The 25,368-nt window shown below is 48.0% G+C and overlaps 1 protein-coding gene across 6 annotated transcripts in view; it reads left to right on the top strand.

Moving 5' to 3' along the window:
* LOC138364245 (uncharacterized) overlaps positions 1-25,368 on the top strand; it is a 160,303-nt gene that overhangs the window by 5,401 nt on the left and 129,534 nt on the right. For 3 of the 6 annotated variants that reach the window (XM_069323615.1, XM_069323620.1, XM_069323619.1), the window contains exons 2-3: positions 4,136-4,256; positions 18,899-19,035. In XM_069323615.1, coding sequence (XP_069179716.1) covers positions 4,164-4,256; positions 18,899-19,035 — 230 coding nt within the window. In that variant the 5' untranslated portion in view covers positions 4,136-4,163. Of the gene's footprint in view, positions 1-171; positions 201-4,126; positions 4,257-18,898; positions 19,036-25,368 lie in introns of those variants that run through there. The other 3 variants (XM_069323616.1, XM_069323618.1, XM_069323617.1) reach the window with 2 other exon arrangements.

Below are 25,368 nucleotides of genomic sequence, written 5' to 3'. Positions count from 1 at the left end.
CAGGGTGGGTGTTGTTGTTGTGTACTCCCAGGGTGGGTGTTGTTGTTGTGTACTCCCAGGGTGGGTGTTGTTGTTGTGTACTCCCAGGGTGGGTGTTGTTGTTGTGTACTCCCAGGGTGGGTGTTGTTGTTGTGTACTCCCAGGGTGGGTGTTGTTGTTGTGTACTCCCAGGGTGGGTGTTGTTGTTGTGTACTCCCAGGGTGGGTGCAGGGCAAGAGTTGTGACACCTGCAGGTTGAGGTGGGCGTGCACAGCTTGCCCTGACGGTCCCTCAGTGTCCCTGAAGGACACAGTTCAGGACACTGTGCGCTGCCGCTGGTCTAGAAAAAAAAGATTCATCAGTTTTAAATCGAGTTGTCATAGCGACTCTCGTCCCGTCTATTGAAGATTCGAGAAGCTACCCAAAGCCTCATAGGGTTACGTAAATAGTGAAGAAATATGGCATAATTGCCTTATGCACTGTGTTTGCCCTATTCATATATGTTAACTGTGTACTGGTGGCTGCTATGCCAGCAAACAATATATCTGGGATAAGTCGCTCCACAACATAGGGGCTTGGATCGTCAGCTTTCAGTGTCGTCACCTGCCACATACTTAAGTCTAATATTGTTATAAAATGAAATTATTTCATTGTAAAAATATACATTTTGAATGTTCTTCATTCAGTGGCAACATTATAGTGGGCAAATATGCCTAAAAATATACATTTTGAATGTTCTTCATTCAGTGGCAACATTATAGTGGGCAAATATGCCATATTTTTTCACTATTTACCTAACTTTATTAGGCTTAGGGTAGCTTCTTGAATCTCTAATAGATGGGGTGAGAGTTGCTGTGAAAACTCGATTTAACACTTTCGCGCTTTAGATTAGAGATAACTCGTCGCCGTTTTCTCTTACGATTCCGCATAACAGCCGACTTTTCTCGTCCATCGAAAAAATATTTCTATAAATTCCATTTTTTAACCGAAATGGATGCGGATACTTTTGTTTTGTAGGGAATTTATTTGCGAATGTTTTTGTACCAGAATGAATATTATATCACATAAACTTCTATGAGTAAAAAAAAAAATACACAAAGTATGTTTGGGGGTGTGGCGAGCATGTGGCAGTGGGTTCCCTTTAGCCGTTGATATATCCAACACGTGGGAAATATTTGTATGTGTTATGTATATGTCTGTGTAGGGAATTTTACTGCGATCACTGTCATACAAATTATAAAATGTTTCAACAAGTATAAACATGACAAACATCAAACGAACGAAAACAATGCGTTCGTTTCTGCCGCGAACGCATACTGAGCGACGTGGTTCTATATTTGGCGCTTCTCTTACACATGCTTTGTACAAATGTTATACAGTTCATCTTATAGAAAATTTTATTGCGAACACATTGGTATAAAAAAGAAATACGTACATAGAAAAGTAGGGTCAGGAAACGTATAAACTTTCCAAGCATGATTTCCCCCCTGTGTTTTCACCAGTGCGCTCGCGGCTAACTACTCTCCACTTCACACACTCTTGCGGGTGGGCAATTACCTATATTAAACATTCATATGCATATGTCCGTGTAGAGAATTTTATTGCGATTCCAATGATACCAAAATTAGCGATGTAGGACAACTGTAGGCTTCGCAACCATTAAGAGAGTGGAAACATTTTGTTGCTGTTTGGCGCTCTCGGCGAGTGATCTGCATAGTTTTTTATTTGGTGTTGATACTCCTTATGCTTGGGCGGCATTTTATAGGTATGCTCTTATAGACAATTTCATTGGGAACACAGTGATACTAAATTTAAATACGTGCGCCTTCAATTATTGTCAGGACAGTCAAAAGAGTGTACACTTTTCGGTCTTACCGCGTAGGCGCGCGAAGTGCCAAAAGCATCTGGGGTATTTTTTTTTTTTGAGCGCCGAGAGCGCGAAAGTGTTAATACTGATGTATCTTTTTTTTTTTCTCTGTTAAGATATATTGCCTGTAATGCACTCACGATGACAAGTACATCTTTCTTTCTGATGGCATATAATATTTTTGGCTTCATTAGCGTATCTTTGCTAATTACACAATATATATATCAGCCAGTGTGTGTAGGCTTCTGCGCTCTATGACCAACAAGCTACTAGACTTGATAATAAAAACACATGCATCTTCACTTGAGCTTAAAATATGTCTGTGGTAAAGGAAAATGAAACTTATATTTATATCTTTCTTGAGGCATATATAAAACATTTACGATTATTAACATATTTACCTGAAATAAACGTTGTTCTGAGAGAGTTGCTCCATCGATCGATCTGTGCTCAAGGTAACCTCAAGGTAACCTCAAGGTGCGGGGTTCAAGTTCGGCGATTATAAAAATACATGTATCTTTACTTGACTTTATCCACATGTCAAGGAATTTAAAATGAAGGCTATATTTTTATCTTGCAACGTATAAAACACTTACGTTTATTAGCGTATCTACATAAAATAAGCAGTGTTCTGAGAGGAATATTGCGGATTCTAAGCACGACAAGCGATGAAAACTGCAACTTTTATACAACTACATTTATCTTTGGTTTTATTTAAAATATTTTCCTAGTAGGGGTTTTACATATAGATTACCTTTCCTTGTTTCTTCTGACAAATAATTTTTGTTTATCAAGTTATCAAATGTTTTCAACAGTTTTCTTTAGGATTTCATCTATTACAACATGGTTGCACATTTTTGGAATACGATACATGGGTTGACCAAACTGATACTTGGGTCAGATTCCAATATGGTGTCAGATAATTACAATATATCAGGCATGACAGGGTAGACCTCATTGAAACTTAAAAATACTGAACAAGTTAGATGATCTTGATCTGGACAATTTCTTCAAAGTCAGATGTAACACAAACAAGAAGCAACGGTTCCAAGCTCAACAAGCCACAATGTAGGACAGAACAGGAGATGCGTTTTCACCCGTAGGATTATAAACCTATGGAATCGCCTACCCGCCGAAGCTGTAAATGCCAAAACTTTGTTAAGTTTTAAAATCTCCCTGGAAAAGTGGAAAAGGTCATCAAGGCAAATGGTGGGACCTTTGACAAGCCACCAGCTTCATGTCCTTGGCGATGCCACTAAGGTTAGGGTCCTCAGGTAAAATCAGGTAAATGTCAAGAGACTGTTGCAGTTCAAGATCCAGATCAATAAAATCATTAGGACAAATAGGGGGGGGGGGGGACCTTTGACAAGCCAATGGCTTTCTTTACTCATCAAGGCCACTACAGAGATAGTGGCCCTCGGGTAAATTCAGGTAAATATACCTGAGAGCCTTCATCTCTAGTGGCCTCAATGGGATAGGAAGTCAGTGGCTTGGTAAATCTCCTCATTGTGCCCGAGGATTTTTTCCACACGATTATGTCAAATAGACACCCTTAATGCTGGGCCTTTAAATTCCTTTGTAAATACAAACATTTACAAAAAAGTTTAAACAGTAACAGACCATTACTTTCAAACCAGGTTACTTGTTAGAAGGAGGTTATGGTGGTGCAAAAGGTCGCCCACGTCTGAACAGTTCTGGGTAACTGGATACTGATGCTGACAAATTCTGTAGTGCTTGCACCAGTGCATATAATGAAACTAGAAAAAATCGAGGAACGCTGCTATGTTCCAGTGACATATTGAAATGTATCAAATACAAAACTTTTATGATAAATGTTTTAAAACTCGGCTTTAAATAATACTGTGCAGGTTTCCTGTGAAAATCATAGTTAGAAAATCAACTTTGATCAATTGCTAATTGAAGTTATCATATTTGATTTAATTTATTTAGTTTTTAGGGAGCTATTTCAGGCTAGCATGGAATTGAATACATTTCTATATTAGATATCTCAAAACCATAGTGGACCTAGTCCCAAGTGTATTAACATTTTTGTATGCAATAGTGTTAGGCTTTAAAAAAAAGGAAACCTATAAATATACTGAAACAAAATATTTGTTATAGGTAGCTCAGTGCTTTAAATTACAGTACAGTACAGCTTTGTATAAGAATTTATAATTTCATTAATTTGTATACTGTAATTACTGTTTATACTTAATAGATTTGTATAAATTGTTGTACAGTATACTTTATACTACAGAATATGTACTGAAATTAAAATAGTGTCAACAGGTTGGAAGAATAAAGGAAAGCGGCAGTAATGGAGGATAGAGGAATACGTAGAAAACGGGGGAGGCCAAGGAAGAAACCAAAAATTGAAATAGAAGAAGAGGAGGAGATGATGTCTTACAAGGTTAGTGCTGATAACAGCTAGTATTGTTCGTTGCAGATATTGAAAAAGATATAGAATAGGGTATTTTGTATTAAGTCATTGTACTCTGGCACTTTACCTATCACAAGTTGAACCTGGGCCTCAGGGAGTAGAACTTATGAAACCCTCTCCAGGTATGCAGGTTTTTAAATTTTTCTTGACTTATTACTGAAGCATAATATGACGATCTGAGCATTCAGACTATTGCTACTTGCAGCCTGTAGGCTTGTATAGCAATGACAGATTTGTTGGATTGGATCAGCCTGCATGGACCTTTTTGGATTCTATGTAAGTTGTACCGTTGTTCTAACAGTATTTCTTATGTTCTTGAAAGTGTCGTCTGAGATATTGTGATGGCATCTGGCATCCTGTTTGTCTACTCCTGTGAGCTGCAGATAGATTTCATAGAATTGTTTCATTGTTTGGTGATTATATGTTAATACTGAGTATCAGTGTATTTAATGCTTCATTTGTTTTTGATAATATGAGACCATTCAGGAAGTTGTTGATGGCAAGAAGCACAGGTGGTGAGTTCAGTGGGGGTGTATGTGATGTGAAACTCAGCTGATGAAATTCTTGGTTCAGGGGGAAAGATTGCGGGCAAATAAGTTGATTGATTTAGTTATAATAAAATAAAGGAATATATGCCTTTTAATGGAATTGGTTTCTCTGCCAGTTCCTGATTCCATTATGGGTTTCGGTTTCCTCGTGGGTCGTTGTTGGTGTTTGGTTTTCCTTGGGACAACAGACATTGTTCTATTGCTTGCATGTTTTAGTTTGGCCGAGGGTTCTTTAGTCCTTCATGTTTTGTTTTGGGGTGCCTCATTTGCTGCTGTCCATATAGAGATGCTTACACCTACTGTACTTTTACCCGGTCTGTGGGTTCCTGGTGACCCCATTTCCAGGTTTGCAGGTTGTCTGCTGCTTTGGTGGTAGTTGATCTCTTGGCTTTGTCTCACCTTTATGGTAGTTGTTCATTTTTGTGCTTCACAGCTGATGTGGGGGTGCCAATGTACTCGCCATATTGTGCTTGTGGGGGGTTCAGCTTCGGCTCTTTGGTCCCACCTCTCGGCCGCTACTGATGTACAAGTTCCTGAGTTTATTGAGCTCTATCATATCTACATTTGAAACTTGTGTATGAAGTCAGCCTCCACCATATCACTGCTTAATGCATTCTATTTATTAACACTTTCGCGCTATCTGGACGCGCCGGCGCGTCCTGTTTCGTCTAACGTAAACGCATAGTGGACATAAAGTTATGTCCTCTTTTAAAATATTTGTATAAAATTCAATTTTAATCCGATTTCATTGGGGTTTGTTTCAAACGACGCGCCATGAAGTTCTCTTTCTCACCACTAGGCCGCCTGGCGCGTTGGCCTACCCGGTCACGTGACGGGCCTATTGTTTTCGTGTCACGTGTCGTGAGTCGATCACGCTCCCCTCGCGCGCCAAACTCGAGCATTTTTACCCGTTTCCGTGTGGATTATACCCAATTACTTCATCAAAAATGGATCCAGGTCAAGGCCCAAGCACTTCTACGCCCAAGGAAGCCTCCAGGTCATCGAGAGTGGACAAAATAACCCAAATTTTTAAGAAGTGGAGCGGAGTGAAGCTCACACCAACGAAAATTCCAGGCCTTGTGGAGGATTTATCAGAAGCTGAAAGTGATGTAGAGGTATTGGAGGAAGATTTTGGAACCCACAACGATTATAGTGTACCTAGAGCTAGAGGGAATGATACGGCAACGAGTGATGAGGAGACTGAGGCCCTCACCGAGGAAGAGGAGGCACCGCGACCCCCTCCTCCTCCTCCATCTCGGCGCACACGTGGTGCATCTAGGCTACCTAGAAAAGTAGCTACCAGACATGTTACTCGTCGTAGGAACACACGACAAATTGCGCCAAGTGATTCTGAAAGTATAAGTGATGAGGAAAGTGATGAGGATTCATTCGAGCCTGCTGAAAGGCGTACACGTACAGTACGTACTCGGCAGGCTGGGGCTGGTGAGGGCTGGAGTCGTAGCAATACTTCTCCAGTTGTTGATGATTTTACTGGAGATCCTGGACTGAAAATTCCCAAGCCTACTAGTGCACTGGCTTATATTCAATTGTTCATCACGCGTGCCCTCCTTGAGTTCTTTACCGTTGAAACAAATTTGTACGCCTCGCAGTTATTCCGGATGGCCAATGAAAATGTATCAGATATTTGGACCCCAGTGAAGGTGAGTGAAATGGCGCGATTCCTAGGACTGTTCATATTGATGGGCATAATTAGGCTCCCAGCTATGAGGATGTATTGGCAAACAGCAAAGCCATGGCATGCTCGTTTCTTCAGCTTGTTCATGCCGTCCAGACGATTCCAGCATATAAACCAGTTTTTCCACACATTCAATACCAATGCAGTGCCCATGAACAATCGTGATAAGTTGATAAAAGTGAGACCAGTGATGGATTACTTGAAAGAGAGGTTTGCTCAAGTTTACATCCCCAAGAAAGAGTTGTGTTTGGATGAGGGTACAATGGCATGGCGAGGCCGACTATCCTTCAAAGTGTACAATCCAAACAAACCAGACAAGTATGGTGTGAAACTTTATATGCTTGCTGAATCTGTCTCTGGGTACATATATGACTTTGACGTATACTCAGGTATTGGTAAGACGATAGTGGATACAGTAACGGGGTTGATGCAGCCTTTAGTGAACCAGGGTTACCATTTGTACATGGATAATTACTACAACTCGGTTACCCTGACAGAAACATTGAGAGAACGTGGGGTGTACACATGTGGCACAATTAGAATGCTACGTGGTGCCCCAAAGGTATTGCAAGCTCTAGCCATGGGTAAACTTCCACTGGATACCACAGTATACCGCCGCAAAGATAACACCTTCATTCTCCTGTGGAAAGACAAGCGAGTGGTTTCAATCATTACCAACATCCACAATGCAGACACTCAGCGAGTTCAGCGAAGGAAGCGAATTCGCAACCGAGACGGAACAAGTGGAATACAACAGGTAACAGTGAACAAACCGACTGCAATTTGCGAGTACAATAAGTTCATGAAAGGTGTGGACCACTTCGATCAAATGGTTAAATATTACCATTTTACCAGGAAAACTCACAAGTGGACCAAAAAGATTACCTTTTATTTCCTGCAAATGGCATTGCATAATGCCTATGTTTTGTACAAATACAACACAACTGATCGAAAAAAGCTAACATTGCTACAGTTCCACGAAGTGGCAATCTGGGCCCTATTGCACTGGGACACAGAGGAGTGGCCTAAAACAACATCATCATCTCAACACTTGCGGCACGCTCCAGACATAAATGATGACACAGCTCCTGCCAATGCTGACGCCATGCCAACTCCCGGACCATCTGGTGTGAGGCGGCCTTTGTTCACTACACCACCTCAAGATGAAACAGACAACGAATCTGAACCCGACATGTCTGCCACACTGCCAGTTGACGAAACTGTTTTGTCAGATGAATCTGACTCTCCTGCAACTCCTGTTACACCTCCAGCGAGAAGACCTGGCCCTATTGTTGATTCAGAAAATCGCATGAACTACAAACTGAAACATGAAATTTACAGACTGCCAAAACGTCTCAAGTGTCATGCATGCGCACGGTCTGGTAAAAGGAAGGACACGAACTATGGATGCAAGACCTGTGGTGTTGCACTCTGTGTTGTTCCCTGCTACACCAATTACCACCGGAAAAAGGTGTATTGGGTGGTGAAGAAGTAACCACCCGCAACAGCTTCACTCCACCTACAAACCATCTGTTGAGCAACTTCAGGAATGAAGAACCTGAAGAAGGTGGAGTGAAGAACAAATGCTCAACTTACTGTTCCACAACCAGCCTTCCCTTGGTAAGTACACCTATTTGGTCCAAGTTTGTGTAGTATAATTTAGCTCATAGAACATTCTATTGCGAAAACATTGCCACAAAAATGAATGACATACATACAATAATAATATCAGAACAGTGAAATAAGTATAAACTTTCAAAGCAACGTTTCGCGCGTGTGTCGTCCGGTCACCATTACCGGGTAACAGTGTGCCCACTTCCCACACTCTTGCGGGTGGGCCGGGACCATTATTCTACGATTATATTCATATCACCGTGTTGGGAATTTTATTGGGAGTCCATTGATACCAAAATTAAGGCTGTAGGACAATTGCAGAGGTGATAATAATCCCAAGAGTAAAAACATTTTGTTGCTGTTGAGCGCTCACGGCGACTCATCTTCGTAGTTATTTATTTCATGCTGGTATCTCTATAGCTTTCGTGACTTTTTTTACTGATGTTCTTCTAGAGAATTTTATTGCGAACACGTTGGTATCAAAATGAAATACGTAGCATGAAAACTAAGGTCAGAAAAGTAAAAAGAGTATACACATTTTTGTTTTTACGCTTAAGCGATAAAAACGCCGCGCGCACATACGGTTGGCTGAGTGACCTTCGCCGAGAGCGCGAAAGTGTTAACTACTCTGATACTGAAAAAGTTCTTTCTGATGTGTCTGTGGCTCATTTGGATACTCAGTTTTCACCTGTGTCTCCTTGTGCAAGTACCACCTGTGCTAAATGCCCCTTATCTTCCTGTTCAATTCCCCTGAGAATTTTGTATGTGGTTATCATGTATTCCTGAACTCTTCTGTCTTCCAGCGAATGTGAGGTGCAATTCATACAACCTTTCCTCGTATCTCATACCTTTTAATTCTGTGGGGAAAACTGACTTGTGGGATTTTATTATTTATTTTAATTACAAGTACTGTATTTATTTACTTATAATTTAATTAGATTATAATGAATTATTTTATTTATTAATTTTTTTGATAGCGGACTGTATAATGTTAAATTCCCACAAATAGCTTCCTACACAAGTTGGGGGGTTTATTAATGTCATTAAAATGTAATTAAACAGTTAGTGGTTGTTTGTTAGTAAGAATGAATTGGTCTCATCTGATAGAAGACTTCAACATTTATCGGAGTACTGGTGTAGAACATGTGAGTGGCCTAACCAAACTCGTGGTCTTGTGCTCATGGTGTCATTATGTACAAGATGGAGACAAGATCAGTCACGTGCTCACCCGTCTCTGAGTGACTCCACAATAGTAACTTCACATCTCAATTTACCTGCCAACGAGTTTTACACAGTGAAATTTGCTATACAAAATATTCAGTTTACATGATAAATTATAATATTCTGTTACGAAGGATGAAATGAATTGCTCACCTTTGGTTTTTTCTGGGGGGAGCCCCGTCGGCTCCCCGGAGCTATCCCAGGCTGATATGCTAATGTCAGACTGGCATCAGTCATGTGTACTGCATGGAGTTCTTAGGCTTACCGGGGACCATGGCCAGAACTGGGCCCCCTCAGAGGCAAGGGGAGCAATGGCCTATAGAAACTCCCGTGTGGTTGGAAGCATTCTGTCTGCCATCGACCGGATCAGGCACCTAGAATGGTAAGTGCCTCAAAACAAACCCCTATTCTGGTTAAAATTGCTACCAAAAGCCGAACTAGTGAATAGAACTCTCAAAAAAAGAAAATGAGCAAACTTGTATGACATCACGCGTTGCCGTGTTGCTGTCTGCACAGCTCCGCCCTTCCCGGTAGGGGGAAGGGGGGAGCCCCAGACTCCTCATGCCGGCTACCCACACCTCAATTCTTGAGGCTGATGCTATAGGCAGAGGTTGTGTGCTCTGGCTCCAGTGTCTTTACAGCACTGTGCTTCGTGTGTGGTGTTTGTTTTCTAGGGGTGTGAGAGCCAAGAGTTATCTTCAGTACTCGGGCTGCATGCGCTTAGGGATGCCTTCCCTCGGTGCCCTGTAAGTACTGTATACTGAAGGTGGCCAGCTTGTGGCCACCTTCCACAGGCTCCTCTTGACCTGCCTCTGCTGGTCCATTCTGCCGTTCGTTTTTTCGGCTGCCTGTTGGGCTCTTGGGTGCTCTGTTCTCCCTTGTTACCTGTGGGTAAGAGGCAGTTTGCACTGGTAGGGGCACAGGGTGCTGCGCAGCTTCGTTTTCCCGACATAGCGGCCTGCTCTGTTCCTTGGGGTTCACTGTCCTCTTGCGGGGTTTTGTTTTTGTTTTTGTTTTTGCCTAGTGGGGGGTTCTGCCCTGTTATTCCACTGGTGTTTGCCCTACCACGGTTCTCCTCGATGGCGCCCCCTTCTAGGTCCCCGTGAGTGTATACGTCCCTGGGGTTCAGCTATAGAGGTTTTCTTGGTAGTTTTGGGCACCGGTTAGCTGCACCCTGCCTGGGATTACCTGAGTGCGAGTCCTCTTAAAGTAAACGCTCAGGACCCTGGGAATCCCCTAGGGGGTGAGTGGGTCCGATGGATGTGACCCCCAGAGTCCCCACTCGCTTTGTGCGAGTTTGAGGGTTGCTCGGTCCCCTTGTCTCGGGGTGACCCTCATTGTTTTTGCCTCCGCCACGCTGCCTGTTGGGTCGGTGATACTTTTGACACCCGAGTCCTGTGAGTGTTGCTGCTTGCTAGTGACTCAATTTACCCAATCCTCTGATGATTCTATTTGGGTTCAGGCGGCGCGTGCGTTGCAAGCTAGGTTTTATCTGTTGCAACGCGCTCGGTTGGTTGCTCACCCAGATGCCCCGGGGCTGTCCTGCTTTGCTTTTCGAGACCCGGACTTGGGGGTGGGGGTTGTTTCGATCCTCGTTCAGTCCGCACCTCCTCGTCCTTCCCCTACAATTGTTCATTCTGGTCCTCCCCCCCCCCCCCTGCTTCCGGCCCCGAAACGTCTGAGGGTTTCGGAGTCGGGGCAGGGGTTCCTTGATCTCGAGACTCAGGCACCTTCGGGGGATGCTCCTGGATGGGGGGGGGCAGAGGCTTTCGAGTCTTGTCTCCCGGCCGAAGCTTCTGGGTTTGACCAGTGGGCCCCCTTTCTTCTGGCTTCTGAGGCTGCATCGTCCTTGTCTGGTGGGGTCGGTGCTTGGGGAGATGACTCGGTCCCGGGTCCTGCTGTGAAGGACCTAGGGGCTGGGGAGGGGCTGACTTGGGGGCCTTGGGCCCCCAAGTCAGCCTTCATCTGGTCGGAGGTTGACCCGCCTTCATCTGGTCGGAGCGGTGATCACTCTGCGCGGGGTTATGGGTCTCGTAAGGGGCGTCGGCCCTTTCGCGGTTTTTCGCGTAGTAGTGGAAACCGGGCCTACGAAGGACCGTTTTGCTTTTTCCAGCGGTCCTTCGTAGGCCCGGGTGTTTTTCGTTACATTTGGCGACGGTCCTTCGTAGGCCCGGGAGTTTTTCGTTACATTTGGCGACAGTCCTTCGTAGGCCCGGGTGTTTTTCGTTACATTTCGTTACATCTGCCTTGGGCCCCGCTGGACCCCGCCTGGGTTTTTCTTCCCTCTGAGCGGGGCTTGCTGTTAAAAGGAGTGGGGTCCCCCCCCCCCCTCTGTACGAGTTAGATTGGGTGTCGGCCCTTCCCCGGGTTCGGTTCCGTGTTCCCCCAGGTGCGTCGGTTCCGTCTTTCCGGAGGTTTTCGGCTTATCGCATCCAACCTGGTGTGGTGCGGGCGGCCCTTGCAGCGTACCTCCTGCGTGACCCGGATTATGCCTCGGAGATGGATCCCTTGAAATTCAAGTTTGGGACTTCGTTCCCCTTCTAGCTCCGTTACGAGGTTCCGGAGTCTTCGTGGCTAGCGGACTGCCCCTTGTTTGTTCTGGATGCTTGGCATTCCTTCTGTCGTTCCCGCACGCTGGAGTGGCGGGAAGCTTCCACGGTGGTTCAGGTTTTCCTGGGAGGATGATCTTGAGTACCTGAACGAGTGCTTGTTTGCCCCCTGCCCTTTCACGTGATGTTGGTGTTATTCAGCTCCATGTGCAGGTTCCCTCCCTTTCGGCAGCGCTTGTTGTGGAGGACTTGCGCGCCCGGGGCTTTTTGGCTTCAGCCTTATGGTTCTTTTCCCCGCCTGGAGCTGTCCTCGGATTGGCTCGTGGAGGATGTAAGGGCGCTTGGGTCCGTCCTGGGGTCCGGTGCCTTGTCCTCGGCAGCGTGTTCGTTGGCTGCCTTGTTGAAGCTTTTTGCAACGATTTAGCGGGATGCGGTTTCCCTGTTCTATGCTTCCCGGCTTGAGTGTTGGCAGGCGGTGCTGGGTTCCTCCGTGGAATCTGGTTGGGCACTGGCTCTTAGGCTGTCGTCGCCTTTTTGTCCTCTTCTGTTTGAGGCGTCTGTCGTGACGCAGTTTATCCAGGCTGCTTCGTCTGCTTGTTGTCCGACGTCAGACTTGTTGGTTCTCCGGCGGTCCTGTGGAGGGTCTTCCCGGAGGGGTCGTGCCAGGGCTCGGGGTTCCTCTCGTCGTGATAGGCCACTGGTGTCAGGTTCGAGTTCGGCTCCTTCTTCGGACCCGCCTTCATCTGGTCGGAGCGGTGATCACTCTGCGCGGGGTTATGGGTCTCGTAAGGGGCGTCGGCCCTTTCGCGGCTTGCCCCATTGACGGGGGCGATGAGGGAGGGGAGGCTTGCTCTGTTTGCTCATGCCTGGTCCCTCGATTCGTGGGCGTTTCGGGTATTGTCTGTCGGCCTGCGGTGGCGTTGGGTGCCCCCCCCCCCCTTTTGGGGGGGTCGGGGCTGGCAGGGCAGGTTTCTTCCCCTGCGCTCTGTCAGGTTGTCTTGGAGTGGGTTCGCTTGGGCGTGATCAAAACGATGTAATACGGGGAGGGGGGGGTATTCGTACAATCTATCCCCTCTCTGTACCCGTATTCTACTTTATCTCTCTATCAAGGGACCCCAAACTTTTACTTGAGCTGACCCCACGCCACGTGGTCTTAAGACGATTGACCGACTTAAGATTCTGCAACCCTATGACGTGGAAACCGACTTCTAGCAAAACTCTAGAATCGCCTTGCGCTGCCACCACCAGACCAATAACACTGAGCAGTGACCGAGGTATGGATCGATCATGCTAAAACCAATAAACCTTGGGGCTTGATCCCCACTAGTAATGTATGGGAGGGTTGTACTTTTACGTTAAGTGAGGAATTAATTAAAATCAAAGGGATAATGAATTCTGATTCGGTGTTAGAATCGGCGCGCAACTCAACTCGGCCTCTGAGCTACCTACGTGGTACGGGACAAAACACAAATTACATAAAATGGAAATTAATAAAAAAGACAATTTAATAGCTAAATGGTTTATTCCAAAACTAAACAAAATCTAAAATCAAAACACTCCCTAAACTTATCACTTCCTACATGACTCGGCAATGAGTTGAACTACTGCCCTATACAAAACTCTTATAGCATTCTACCTTGAGGCGACCAGCTAGATGTTTGTGCTGGTCTTGGGGCCAATGATTGAGGCCACCTGCCCGGGCCGCTCCTGGAATCACACTGTGCTTCCCACATGCTCCTCTACCCAGAAGCCCAGATCGGTATCCTTCCGCCTAGTTTACTAAGTTGCTAGCAAGGCTTAAGTTGAACAACTCATCTCTGTTGCACTGACTGACCCAGATTGGTTGAATTATTTTAACTGAAGTTAATTACACAAGCATCTTAGGGAAGGGCTATTCCCGATTACAAAATGGCTATTTGACCTTTGAGAAATAGTGGACATGGAAACTGATGACCTGTGACCTCAGGTCACTCCGCCGCAAAGTCTAGTCCCGGCTCATGACGTCACTGATGGTGACTTGATATGTTCACAGACGGGTCATCTCTCGGCTGGTGCTTTGTGACCAGTGCTCACCAGGTCGGCTGGGGATGGTGGGGTCTATCCGTCCGTCGAGCTCACAGTACGGTTCGGTAGTTCATGGCTGTCTGGTTTGCGCTTCGGAGGGTTCGGGTCACTCGGTGCTCTACCATTCGGCTCCATTCGAACTGTTCTCTGGCAGTTCTTTGCCGGAACTTCAGGGGTTTCTCTTAGGTGTTTGACCTTTGGGGTTGGTCCCTTAGAATGGCTCATTTGCTGGATTCTCGGGGTTTGGCTAACCGTGAGGTTCATGTCCAGGGTGTGTCCTACGTCCTGGCGGACAGCTGTCTCGGTTCATTCTTCTGTTCGTGGTTTGGCCAGTCGTCGTCAACTCGTTTCGTTGGCTCTGCTTGGGACTACGTACTATGTATGGACTATTGGCCATGGACGTCTTCGAGTCGGCGTGGTCTAGGCGTCGCCCATTCTATGTGGCGCCCTTACCCGCCTGCGAGGCATTCACAGTGGATGCCTTTCGGCAGGATTGGTCGAGGTGGGGGGTACCTGTTCCTCTTCTACGGGTCCAGCTGTTGCTTCGGATTTTGGCTCAGTTGGAGCCCATTCCCACGAGAGTAGTCCTTATGGTATCTTGGTGGCCGGCCCAGTTTTATTTTCAGACGCTGCTTGATAGGTGTCCGAACCCGGGGCGTTTTCCCGCGGCTCCGCCTCTTTCGGCAAGTCGGACCGGTCCTGTACGTGACTGGTTCGGCCTTCTCCTCGGCTCTTCGCGTTTGGTTTTTTGACGCGGGTATCACCATATTTGGTGATCAGGTGGCTTTGTTGATGGTGTCCCACCTGCGAGCTTCTTCTCGGCAACAGTATGACGTTTCTGGTGTTTCTATGCACCTTTTTCTTGCTCTTCGTAGGTTGTCTTCTCTTTCACATCGGGTTGTCTTGTCCTTTCTTGGGTTTTCTGGACTACAGTTACAGTTATTTGATGTTTCTTACTGTTGCTTCGTTTTGTGCTGCGCTGGCGGAGCCGCTCCGGCTTGCGTTCAGGGTAGACGTCACATTTGCCCCGTTCCGTATGCTTTCTCATGTTCTGTTTCACCTCCGGCCTGTTCATGCGTTGCTTGAGTCGTCCTGGTTCTTGATCAGGGTGCCCTCTTATCTTCTCCTCAGTTCGTGGTAGCCCCTTCTGTTCAGGTTTCTGCTCTTTGGTACTGGTGGTAGGTTTGTACATTTGCAGCCTTTCTCCATCTTTCTGGCGACGGTCGAGACAGCTGCTTTCTGGAGGGGTCCTTGGGTTATTGATGCTTGATTGGTTTGGCCGGGGGTGCGTCCTGTGTTGTCCGGTTGCGCCCTTTTGCCGTTACCTGCGTACCGTGTCTGGGAATGCGCTTTGGGTTGATCCGGTTCCCCTCGTTCCCTGTTTCAGGGCTCGAGTCTCTTAGGTCGTCTGCAGAGTTTTTGTTTTCCAACCTGTGGTCTGTCCTTGTGCCCGTGCTGTTCAGACGTTTGCAGCTTTTGCTGTTGTGTTGGTGACTCTAGGGCTCTTTTCGGGCGCAGGGATTTAAAGGTCGCACAGGTTCTTGGCTGCCCATTATTTATGAGGGTGTCTGCTCCTGTACGTTCTTGTTGCCTTGGGTCGCAGGTTGCAGCCTGTTGTCTCGGCTTCGCGTTGCGGAGTTTGTGGTGGCCGCCTCCCGGGTCAGCCTTTCTTTTCCTTCTCTTTGGGTATGAAGCTCCAGGGAGCCGTAGGGGCTCCCCCCAGAAAACCAGCGTTGAATGTAATGAAACACCATTTTGTGGGCGAGCCCCGGAGGTTCCCTGGGAACCCTCCCTCCCACCGGTCGGCGGTTTTTCCGCGTCGGTTGAAGCTTAGCTTCCAAACTGGTGCTAGGTAGCTGGCGTGTTAGGTCCGGGGCTCCCCCCTCCCCCTCTCAGGGCTTGGAGGGCTGCGCGGACGATCGGTGCGGCAGTAAAGTGTGATGTTTGCTTGTTTCTTTGGGATTGTAGGGAGTTTCTACCTCTCTGTTCGGTTTTTTGTTTTAGTTTTTACCATGTGGGGTTTGTTTTGTCATGCCTACCTTTTTGGGTGCCTGACCCCGGTCGATGGCAGATAAGTAAAACCCCAACCACAAAGGGGTTTTCCAGAGCCATTGCTCCCTGAAACCTCTCTGAAGGGGCCAGGTTCTGGCGCTGGTCCCTGGTAGGTCTGAACTCCTTAGCTAATGTCCCGGTCTAATATAAAATACATTAGCCCAATAAGCTCCAGGGAGCCTCAAGGGCTCACCCAGAAAATGGCGTTTCATTACATTCAATGCTGGTTTTTTGCATCGGCGTTGTCTCGGCATCTCCCGATATGTGGCGCCCTTCCCCTGACTGTGACACTGTCCCGGAGGATGCCTTTCGGTAGGACTGGTTGAGGTGGGGGGTTACCTGTACCTCTTTTTCCCGGTCCAGATGTTGCTTCAGGTCCTGGTTCGCTTGGTGACTTACCAGGGAAGAGTAGTCCTGTTGGCCTTTTGGTGGCTGGCCCAGCCTTGGTTTCAGGTGCTGCTTGCTCGGTGTCCAACCCATGATGTATTTCTTGACTCTGCCTCTTTCAGCGGATCGGCTTAGTCCGATATGTGGCTAGTTCAATCTTCTCCTCTGCTCTTTGCGTCTGATCTTTCTGACGCGGGTCTATCACCACTTGTATGGTGATCAGGTGACTTTGTTGGTTTTGTCCTACCTGAGAGCTTTGTCTCAGCAACAATATGAAGCTTCCTGGCAGTCTTTCTGCCATTTTCACTCCCTTCGTAGGTTGTCCTCTATTTCGGATCAAGTTGTTTTATTCTTTCTTGGCTTTTACAGAACTGTCATTTGAGGCATATTTCTGTTGCCTCGTATCATGCGGCGCTGGAGGAGCCGCTTTGGCTTGCATATGGGGTAGATGTTACTTTCGGCCTGTTCCTCAGGCTTTCTCATCGCTTTTTTCACCTCCGACCTGCTCATGCACCGCCTGAGCCATCCTGGTCCTTGGACAGAGTGCTCTCTTTTCTCTCTTCTCCTCTGTTTGTGGTGGCCCCTTCAGTTCAAGATTGTTTTTTCATGGCTTTGTTTCTGTTGGCATTAGCCTCTGAAGGTTGGGTTGGGGAGCTTCACGCTCTACTCCGGTGCAGGGTTTTTGCTCCTTCGGTCCTGGTGGTACTCACCTAATTGTGCTTGCAGGGGTTGAGCTTTGGCTCTTTGGTCCCGCCTCTCAACTGTCAATCAACTGGTGTACAGATTCCTGAGCCTACTGGGCTCTATCATATCTACATTTGAAACTGTGTATGGAGTCAGCCTCCACCACATCACTTCCTAGTGCATTCCATTTATTAACTACTCTGACACTGAAAAAATTCTTTCTAACGTCTCTCTGGCTCATCTGGGTACTAAGTTTCCACCTGTGTCCCCTTGTTCGTGTCCCACCCGTGCTGAAGAGTTTGTCTTTGTCCACCCTGTCAATTCCCCTGAGAATTTTGTAGGTGGTTGTCATGTCTCCCCTTACTCTTCTGTTTTCCAGGGATGTGAGGTTCAGCTCTTTTAGCCTTTCCTCGTAGCTCAATCCTCTCAGTTCCGGGACGAGCCTGGTGGCATACCGCTGAATCTTCTCTAACTTTGTCTTGTGTTTAACTAGGTATGGACTCCAGGCTGGAGCTGCATACTCCAGGATTGGTCTTACATAAGTGGTATACAGGGTTCTGAAAGATTCCTTACACAAGTTTCTGAAGGCAGTTCTTATGTTGGCCAGTCTAGCATATGCCGCTGATGATATTCTTTTGATGTGGGCCTCTGGGGACAGGTTCGGTGTGATATCAACCCCCAGATCCTTCTCTCTATTTGACTCTTACAGGATTTCCCGTCCCAGATGATACCTTGTGTTCAGCCTCCTGCTCCCTTCGCCTAATTTCATCACCTTACACTTTCCCGAGTTGAACTTTAGCAGCCATTTTCTAGACCATTCCTCCAGTTTATCCAGGTCATCCTGTAGTCTCTGTCTATCTTCATCCGTCTTGATTCTTCTCATAATTTTTGCATCATCAGCAAACATCGAGAGGAATGAGTCTATACCCTCTGGAAGATCGTTCACATATATTAGAAACAGGATGGGTCCAAGTACTGAGCCCTGTGGGACTCCGCTGGTGACATCTCGCCACTCTGATGTCTCCCCCCTCACCGTTACTCACTGTTTCCTGTTGCTTAAGTACTCCCTTATCCACTGGAGCACCTTCCCTTTTACTCCTGCTTTTACTGGTAGGTTTGTTCGGTTGCAGCCGTCTCCTTTTTTCTTGCGAAGAATGAGACAGTGACTTTCCGGAGAGGTCCTTGAGTCATTGATGCTTGTTGGTCAGGCCTGGGGTGCATCATGTGTTGTGTCCGGTTGCGGCTCTTGTCCATTATCTGAGTGCATCGGCAGTTCCCCAGGGGGGGGGGGGTTGGAACTGCGCAGACAGGCGGTATGGCGGTGAGGTGTTGCTGTTTACTTGTTTTCTTAAGTTGTCGTGGAAGTTCTTCCTCCCTGTTCGGTTTCAGTCGCATTTTCTTACCAAGTGGGGTTTGTTTCATTATGCCTACCTTTCTGGGTGCCAGCCCCAGTTGATGGAAGACATGGAATTTTCCCAACCACATTGAGGATTCTATAGGCTACTGCTCCTTTTGCCTTTCTGAGAGGGCCAGGTTCTGGCCGTGATACCAGGTAGGCTGAACTCCAATCACTGATGCCCCAGACTAATATATTGCATATCAGTCCGATAGCTCCAGGGAGCTTCCGGGGCTCACCCAGAAAATGGCGTTTCATTACATTCAACGCTGGTTTTTGTTGTTTCAACAGTCCTAGCCACTCCCTAGTCTCCCAACGAGTCAAGGAGTCACTCCTTGACTCCCTAGTCAAGTACAATTTCAAGACTTGGAGATTTTAGAATATGATTTTCTGTCTTACAGGAACTTCAAGCAAAGATAAAAATGTTAGAAGAGCACAATCAGAAGTTAACGCAGCTACTTTCACAAAGTCCTGTACCATGTAGAACTCTAGAAACGGAGAAGACAGCCAAGAAAAAGACAAGAAAAAACATCGCATGGTGAGTTTTTTCAAGGCACACAAGCATTCTGATTTAACAAACTGCACTTACTCAACTCCACTGATTGGCTGAACTGATTCTTATCCAGTAATTATTTGTCAGAAAAACTAGAAATATTTGTATCTAGGGTTTCAATTTACTTGAATTGTTACCGGGTTTCCTGTTGAGGTGTGTGTGGGGGGGGGGGCAAGTGTTTGTTGCTTAACTTGGGCTGTCCTGTGGACGGCAGGGGTGGAGTATGTGGTGGACGGCAGGGGTGGAGTGCATGGTGGACAGCAGGGGTGGAGTGCATGGTGGACGGCAGGGGTGGAGTGCGTGGTGGACGGCAGGGGTGGAGTGCGTGGTGGACGGCAGGGGTGGAGTATGTGGTGGACAGCAGGGGTGAAGTGCGTGGTGGACGGCAGGGGTGAAGTGCATGGTGGACGGCAGGGGTGGAGTGCGTGGTGGACGGCAGGGGTGGAGTATGTGGTGGACAGCAGGGGTGAAGTGCGTGGTGGACGGCAGGGGTGAAGTGCATGGTGGACGGCAGGGGTGGAGTGCGTGGTGGACGGCAGGGGTGGAGTGCGTGGTGGATGGCAGGGGTGGAGTGCGTGGTGGACGGCAGGGGTGAAGTGCGTGGTGGACGGCAGGGGTGAAGTGCATGGTGGACGGCAGGGGTGGAGTGCGTGGTGGACGGCAGGGGTGGAGTGCGTGGTGGACGGCAGGGGTGAAGTGCGTGGTGGATGGCAGGGGTGAAGTGCATGGTGGACGGCAGGGGTGGAGTGCGTGGTGGACGGCAGGGGTGGAGTGCATGGTGGACGGCAGGGGTGGAGTGCGTGGTGGACGGCAGGGGTGGAGTGCGTGGTGGACGGCAGGGGTGAAGTGCGTGGTGGACGGCAGGGGTGAAGTGCGTGGTGGACGGCAGGGGTGAAGTGCATGGTGGATGGCAGGGGTGAAGTGCATGGTGGACGGCAGGGGTGGAGTGCGTGGTGGACGGCAGGGGTGGAGTGCGTGGTGGACGGCAGGGGTGAAGTGCATGGTGGACGGCAGGGGTGGAGTGCGTGGTGGACGGCAGGGGTGGAGTGCGTGGTGGACGGCAGGGGTGGAGTGCGTGGTGGATGGCAGGGGTGGAGTGCGTGGTGGATGGCAGGGGTGGAGTGCGTGGTGGATGGCAGGGGTGGAGTGCGTGGTGGACGGCAGGGGTGGAGTGCGTGGTGGATGGCAGGGGTGGAGTGCGTGGTGGATGGCAGGGGTGGAGTGCGTGGTGGACGGCAGGGGTGGAGTGCGTGGTGGACGGCAGGGGTGGAGTGCATGGTGGACGGCAGGGGTGGAGTGCGTGGTGGACGGCAGGGGTGGAGCGGGTGGTGGACGGTAGGGATGGAGCGGGAGGTGGATGGCAGGGGTGGAGGGGTTGAGCGGGTGGTGGACGGCAGGGGTGGAGCGGGTGGTGGACGGCAGGGGTGGAGCGGGTGGTGGACGGCAGGGATGGAGCGGGGGGTGGATGGCAGGGGTGGGGTGGGTGGAGGGGTTGAGTGGGTGGTGGACGGCAGGGGTGGAGCGGGTGGTGGACGGCAGGGGTGGAGCGGGTGGTAGACGGCAGGGGTGGAGCGGGTGGTAGACGGCAGGGGTGGAGTGCGTGATGGACGGCAGGGGTGGAGTGGATTGTATAATAAATCAATTTTCCTTGAATATTTTAACAATGTTATACTGTACAGTCACTTTTGGGGCTTCATGCTGATTGAGATGAATGTGAAGATATTAATCCAGGGACTTTCGTTATTAGATCCATTGGAATACTGTACGTATAAAGGGCAACAGCTTCAAGCTCAACAAGCCACAATGTACAACAGACAAACAAGAATTGTATTTTCACTTGTAGTGTAATAAACCCATGGAATTGCACACCCACAGAAGCTGTAAATGCTATGCCAATATTTAAGTTTAAAAATCGGCTTAAAAATATTGTCTGGAATAATGGGGACCCATATGACAAGACACCAGCCTTCAGGCCCCCATTGAGGTAGCTAGAGTTCACAATCCTTGGATAAATTCATGTAAATATTTTTGGAACTTAAATGTTCTTTGAGGCTATCATGATAAGCCATAAAACCAACAACTGCTACAAACTCGGTAACATCAAAGGTACACATAAATAGGATAACATCAACAGCATATGGAAAACACGCAAATGTTGAGTAGTATTTAAAAGTCTAACCAAAGATTCTTTTATGACAATCTATTCAGCTTGTCTAAGACTAATACTGCAATACTCTGCACTGGCGTGACGTCCTCAATAAACTGAACTGAAAAAAGTAGAGGTTTGCAAGAAGATTAGTGCTAAAATTAAAGGGACCAAGTTATGATGATTGGTTAAAAGAATTAAATCACAACATTAGAGGAGAGAAGGAATAGGAGATATGATTAATACATACAAGAAACTGAAGGGAATTAATAAGGTGGACAATGACAGCTATTTCTGTGGGGAACCCCTATGGCTCCCGAGTGCTTACCGGGCTGATAATTATGTATTTGACCATGGCATCAGTTGGTTGGAGTTCTTTGCCTACCAGGGACCACGAGCCAGAACCTGGCCCCCCCTAGTGAGGCCAGGAGGAACAATAGCCAATGGAAACTCCAATGTGTTTAGAAGCATTCCATGTCTGCCATCGACCAAGGTTGGCACCCAGAAAGGTAGGCGTAAAAAAAAAAACCCGACATGGTAAAAATTGCTACCTAAAAACTGAACAGGGAGACAGAACTTGCAAACTAAAACAAGCAAACAAGCAAATGGCGCTGCTGCGACGCTCGTCTGCACAGCTCATCCCACCAGGAGAGGGAGGGGGGTGGGGGGGCGGAACCCCCAGCAGTGGCTGCTCCAGCATTCAGTTTGCTGCTGATGTCTGACTGTGGCAGTTGTCGACTCTGGCCTCTCATTATATGCAGTCTTGTGCCTTGTGGTGTTTTTCTGTGGTGTGGTGCACAAGCCAGGAGTAATTCATCAGTACTGGGGCTGCATGCATTTACTGTCACCTTCCCTAAGCACCCTGTAAGTACTGCTCTTGCATTCTGGGGTTCCCTTCCACAGGGTGTCGGGAGCCACATCCGTAGGGATCTTTTGCTGCTCGGCAGTTGCCCGCCTTGAGGTCAGCTGGGGTTTTCATTCCTTTTGTTTGGCCTTGGGGGAGGACATGGTATTGTTGTTGGTAAGGTACTGTGCAGCTGCTGCCATTATATACAGAAGCCGGTTCTGTTGCCCCTGAAGACTTTGTGCTTTCGCTGGGTTTTCTTTTTCTTTTTGTTTATTTTGCCTAGTGGAGGCCTGCCCCCCTCTTGGTTCTGATCCACCTTGTGGTATATTGGTGGTCCTCCACTAGGCTCCCATGCTTGTACACGTCACATAGATTCAGTTTTAGCAGTTTCTCTTGGTAGTTTGGGCCCGACCGGTTAGTAGTACCTTGCCTGGGCTTCCCTTAGCAGTCAGCCTAAGGGCCCTGAGAAACCCCCTTGGGGCTCATTAGACCTATGGATGCGTCCTCTGGGTTCCAACTTGCGAGTGCGGGGTTGATGGTTGCTCTGTTCCCTTGTCTTAGGGGTGACATTCGCCTGTTTTGCCTCAATCATGCTGCCTGCTGGGTCGATGACACCTTTGAACCGGAGTCTTGTGAGTCTTGTTCCTTGCTTGTGCTGCAGTTTACCCATTCTACTTATGTTGATGTTCAGGTACAGGCGGCTTCAGCATTCCATGCACGGTATCGGTTGTTGCAGTGCATTTGGTTGGTTGCTCGCCCGGATGCCCCAAGGCTGCCCCATTTGGGTTATAGGGACCCGGACTTGGGGGCGTTATTCGCTTCGACTTTGGTTTCGTACGCGCTCCCAAGTCCTTCCCAAGTTGGTGTTGTTTGTCCTTCCCTCCCCCTCCTCTTCCCTGCTCCCAGATGCCAAAAGTCTTGGGGTTTCAGAGTCGGGTCAGTGTTTAGATGGAAGTGAGACTCTTAGGGGTGAGGGGGGGACGCCCTCAGGGGTTGCCTCATCCAGGTTGGCAGGGGAGGCATTTGAGCCGGTTCCTCCTGCTGAAGCTTCTGGGATCTTACCACCAGACCCCCCTTCTTTTCTGCTTTTCTCCTGGACTCGGCCTTTTCTATGGGGCTGAAAATGTGGAGGCCAACTCTGCCCCGGGTCCTGACATGGAAGATCCCAGGGCTCGGGAGGAGTTGACTTGGAGGGGCTTTGGCCCCGTTTGACCTCGATTGGATGTTGGTACCTTCATCACAGGGCTTGTTGTTGCAGGGGGAGGGGTTTTCCTATCCCCTTCTCCCCTTCCTGTATGAATATGATTTGTTATCAGCTCCTCCCCGGGTTCAGTTCTGGGTTTCCTAGGGTTCTTCGTTTCCTTCCGGAGGTGTTTGGCTTCTCAAATCCCGCCTAGGGAGGTTCGGAGGCCCTCGCTGCATACCTTCTTCGAGACTTGGATTAAGCTTCAGTGTTGAATTCGTCTTCATTTGAGTTCGGGTCGATTTTTCCCTTCTGGGTGCATTACGAGGTACCGGAGTCTTCCTGGTTGGCAGACTGCCCTTTCTTTTCGTTGGGCGTGTGGCATGGATTTTGACGGACTTGCACCCTTGAATGGCGGGATCTGAACAAGTGGATAGAACTCCCCAAAAAGAAACGAGCAAACGAGCCTGACATCACACGTCGTCGCCCCGCTGTCTGCGCAGCTTCCCTCTCCCTGGGAGGGGGGAAGGGGAGCCCCAGACCCCCACCTGGCTATCCACCCTTCAGTTCTGAGGCTGATGCTATAGGCAACGGTCGTGTGCTCCGGCTCCAGTGGTTGTTTCAGCACTGTACCTAGAGTGTGACTGTCTTCTTGTGACTGTCTTCTTGTGACTGTCTTCTTGTGACTGTCTTCTTGTGACTGTCTTCTTGTGACTGTCTTCTTGTGACTGTCTTCTAGGTGGTGCATGATCAGGAGTTATTCCCCAGTACTCGGGCTGCATGCGCCTTGGGTTTCCTTCCCTAGGTGCCCAGTAAGTACTGCCCTTGGAGCTTGGGGGTTACCTTCCCCAAGTTCATTGGGTTCTGCCTCTGTTAGGCCGCTTATTGCTTGGTTTTCGGCCGCCCTTTGTGTGCTGGGGTGTTCTGTCTCCCTTGTTCACCTTAGGTTGAGGGGCAGTTTTGCACTGGCAGGGGCACAGGGTACTATGCAGCTTGTTTACACCAATCAAAGCTACTGGCTCTGTTCCGCCTGGATACGCTGTCCTCTTGCGGGGTTTTCTTTTTGTTTTTGTTTATTTCTGGTGGTGGTCTGCCTTGGTTCTTACCCCTTGTGTACTGAGTATTCTTCCTTCTTCCGGTGGTATTCCCTGCTTGGTCCCTGTGAGTGTACACGTCCCGGGGGTTCAGTTCTTAGATGGTTATTTGGTAGACTTGGGCGCCGGTTAGCAGTACCCTGCCTGGGATTACAGTACAGTGGTACCTCGGAATGCGAGTGTCCCTGTATGCGAGTTTTTCGGAAGACGAGCAGGATTTACTCCAAAAATATGTCTCGGAAGGCGAGGGTTACCTCGGGACGCGAGTTTGTTGATACAGGCATACCTCAGAATACGAGTTTAATCCGTTCCTGGAGACGCCTCGCCTTCCGAAAACTCGCATTCCGAAGTTAATTTCCCCATAAGAAATAAAGGGAAATGTATTAATCCGTTCCTGACTACCCCAAAAACCCCACATCAAACTAAATTTTTATACCTAATTTACCTAATTCATCTAAATAAACCTACAAAACTGTGTTCCAGTTATTACTTACCTTGCTGTCGAGTGCTGTAGGCGTATGGAAGATGGTGAGGAGGGGGGAGGAGGAGAGGAGTTACTGTTTGGAAGGGGAGTCCCCTTCCATAATCACATCACATAACCCCATGCCTTGTAACACTATGGATACCACTTCTCTTTCTAAATTTTTCAAACCAGCCCCTGCTTGCCTTAAACTCTTTCTTATCTGCATCACTCGTTGCAGGGGTATTCTTTAGAAGGTCTTCGTGCAACACCCTGGCTTTCTCACAAATAATGGCCTCCGAAACACTATCACCCCTCAACTCCTTGTCGTGTATCCAAATTAATAACAACTTTTCCACTTCTTCAAGTATTTGTGGTCTTTGTGCCGTTAATGTTCTTACTCCTTTTGCCACTTTAGCACCCATAATCTTATTTTTCTTCTTAAGTATAGTGCATATTGTTGATGTGGCTTTGTTGTACTGCCTACAAAGTTCAACAACACGTGTACCGTTCTCATGCTTCCGAATGATCTCTTGTTTCTCCTCTATTGTCATCCTCACATGAGCTTTCTGGCCTTTATCCTTACCA

This window comes from Procambarus clarkii, chromosome 13 (assembly GCF_040958095.1).
Source record: "Procambarus clarkii isolate CNS0578487 chromosome 13, FALCON_Pclarkii_2.0, whole genome shotgun sequence".
NCBI classification, from domain to species: domain Eukaryota; kingdom Metazoa; phylum Arthropoda; class Malacostraca; order Decapoda; family Cambaridae; genus Procambarus; species Procambarus clarkii.
Note: the sequence above shows the minus strand (reverse complement) of the source record. Positions and strands in the feature narration are given on the sequence as shown.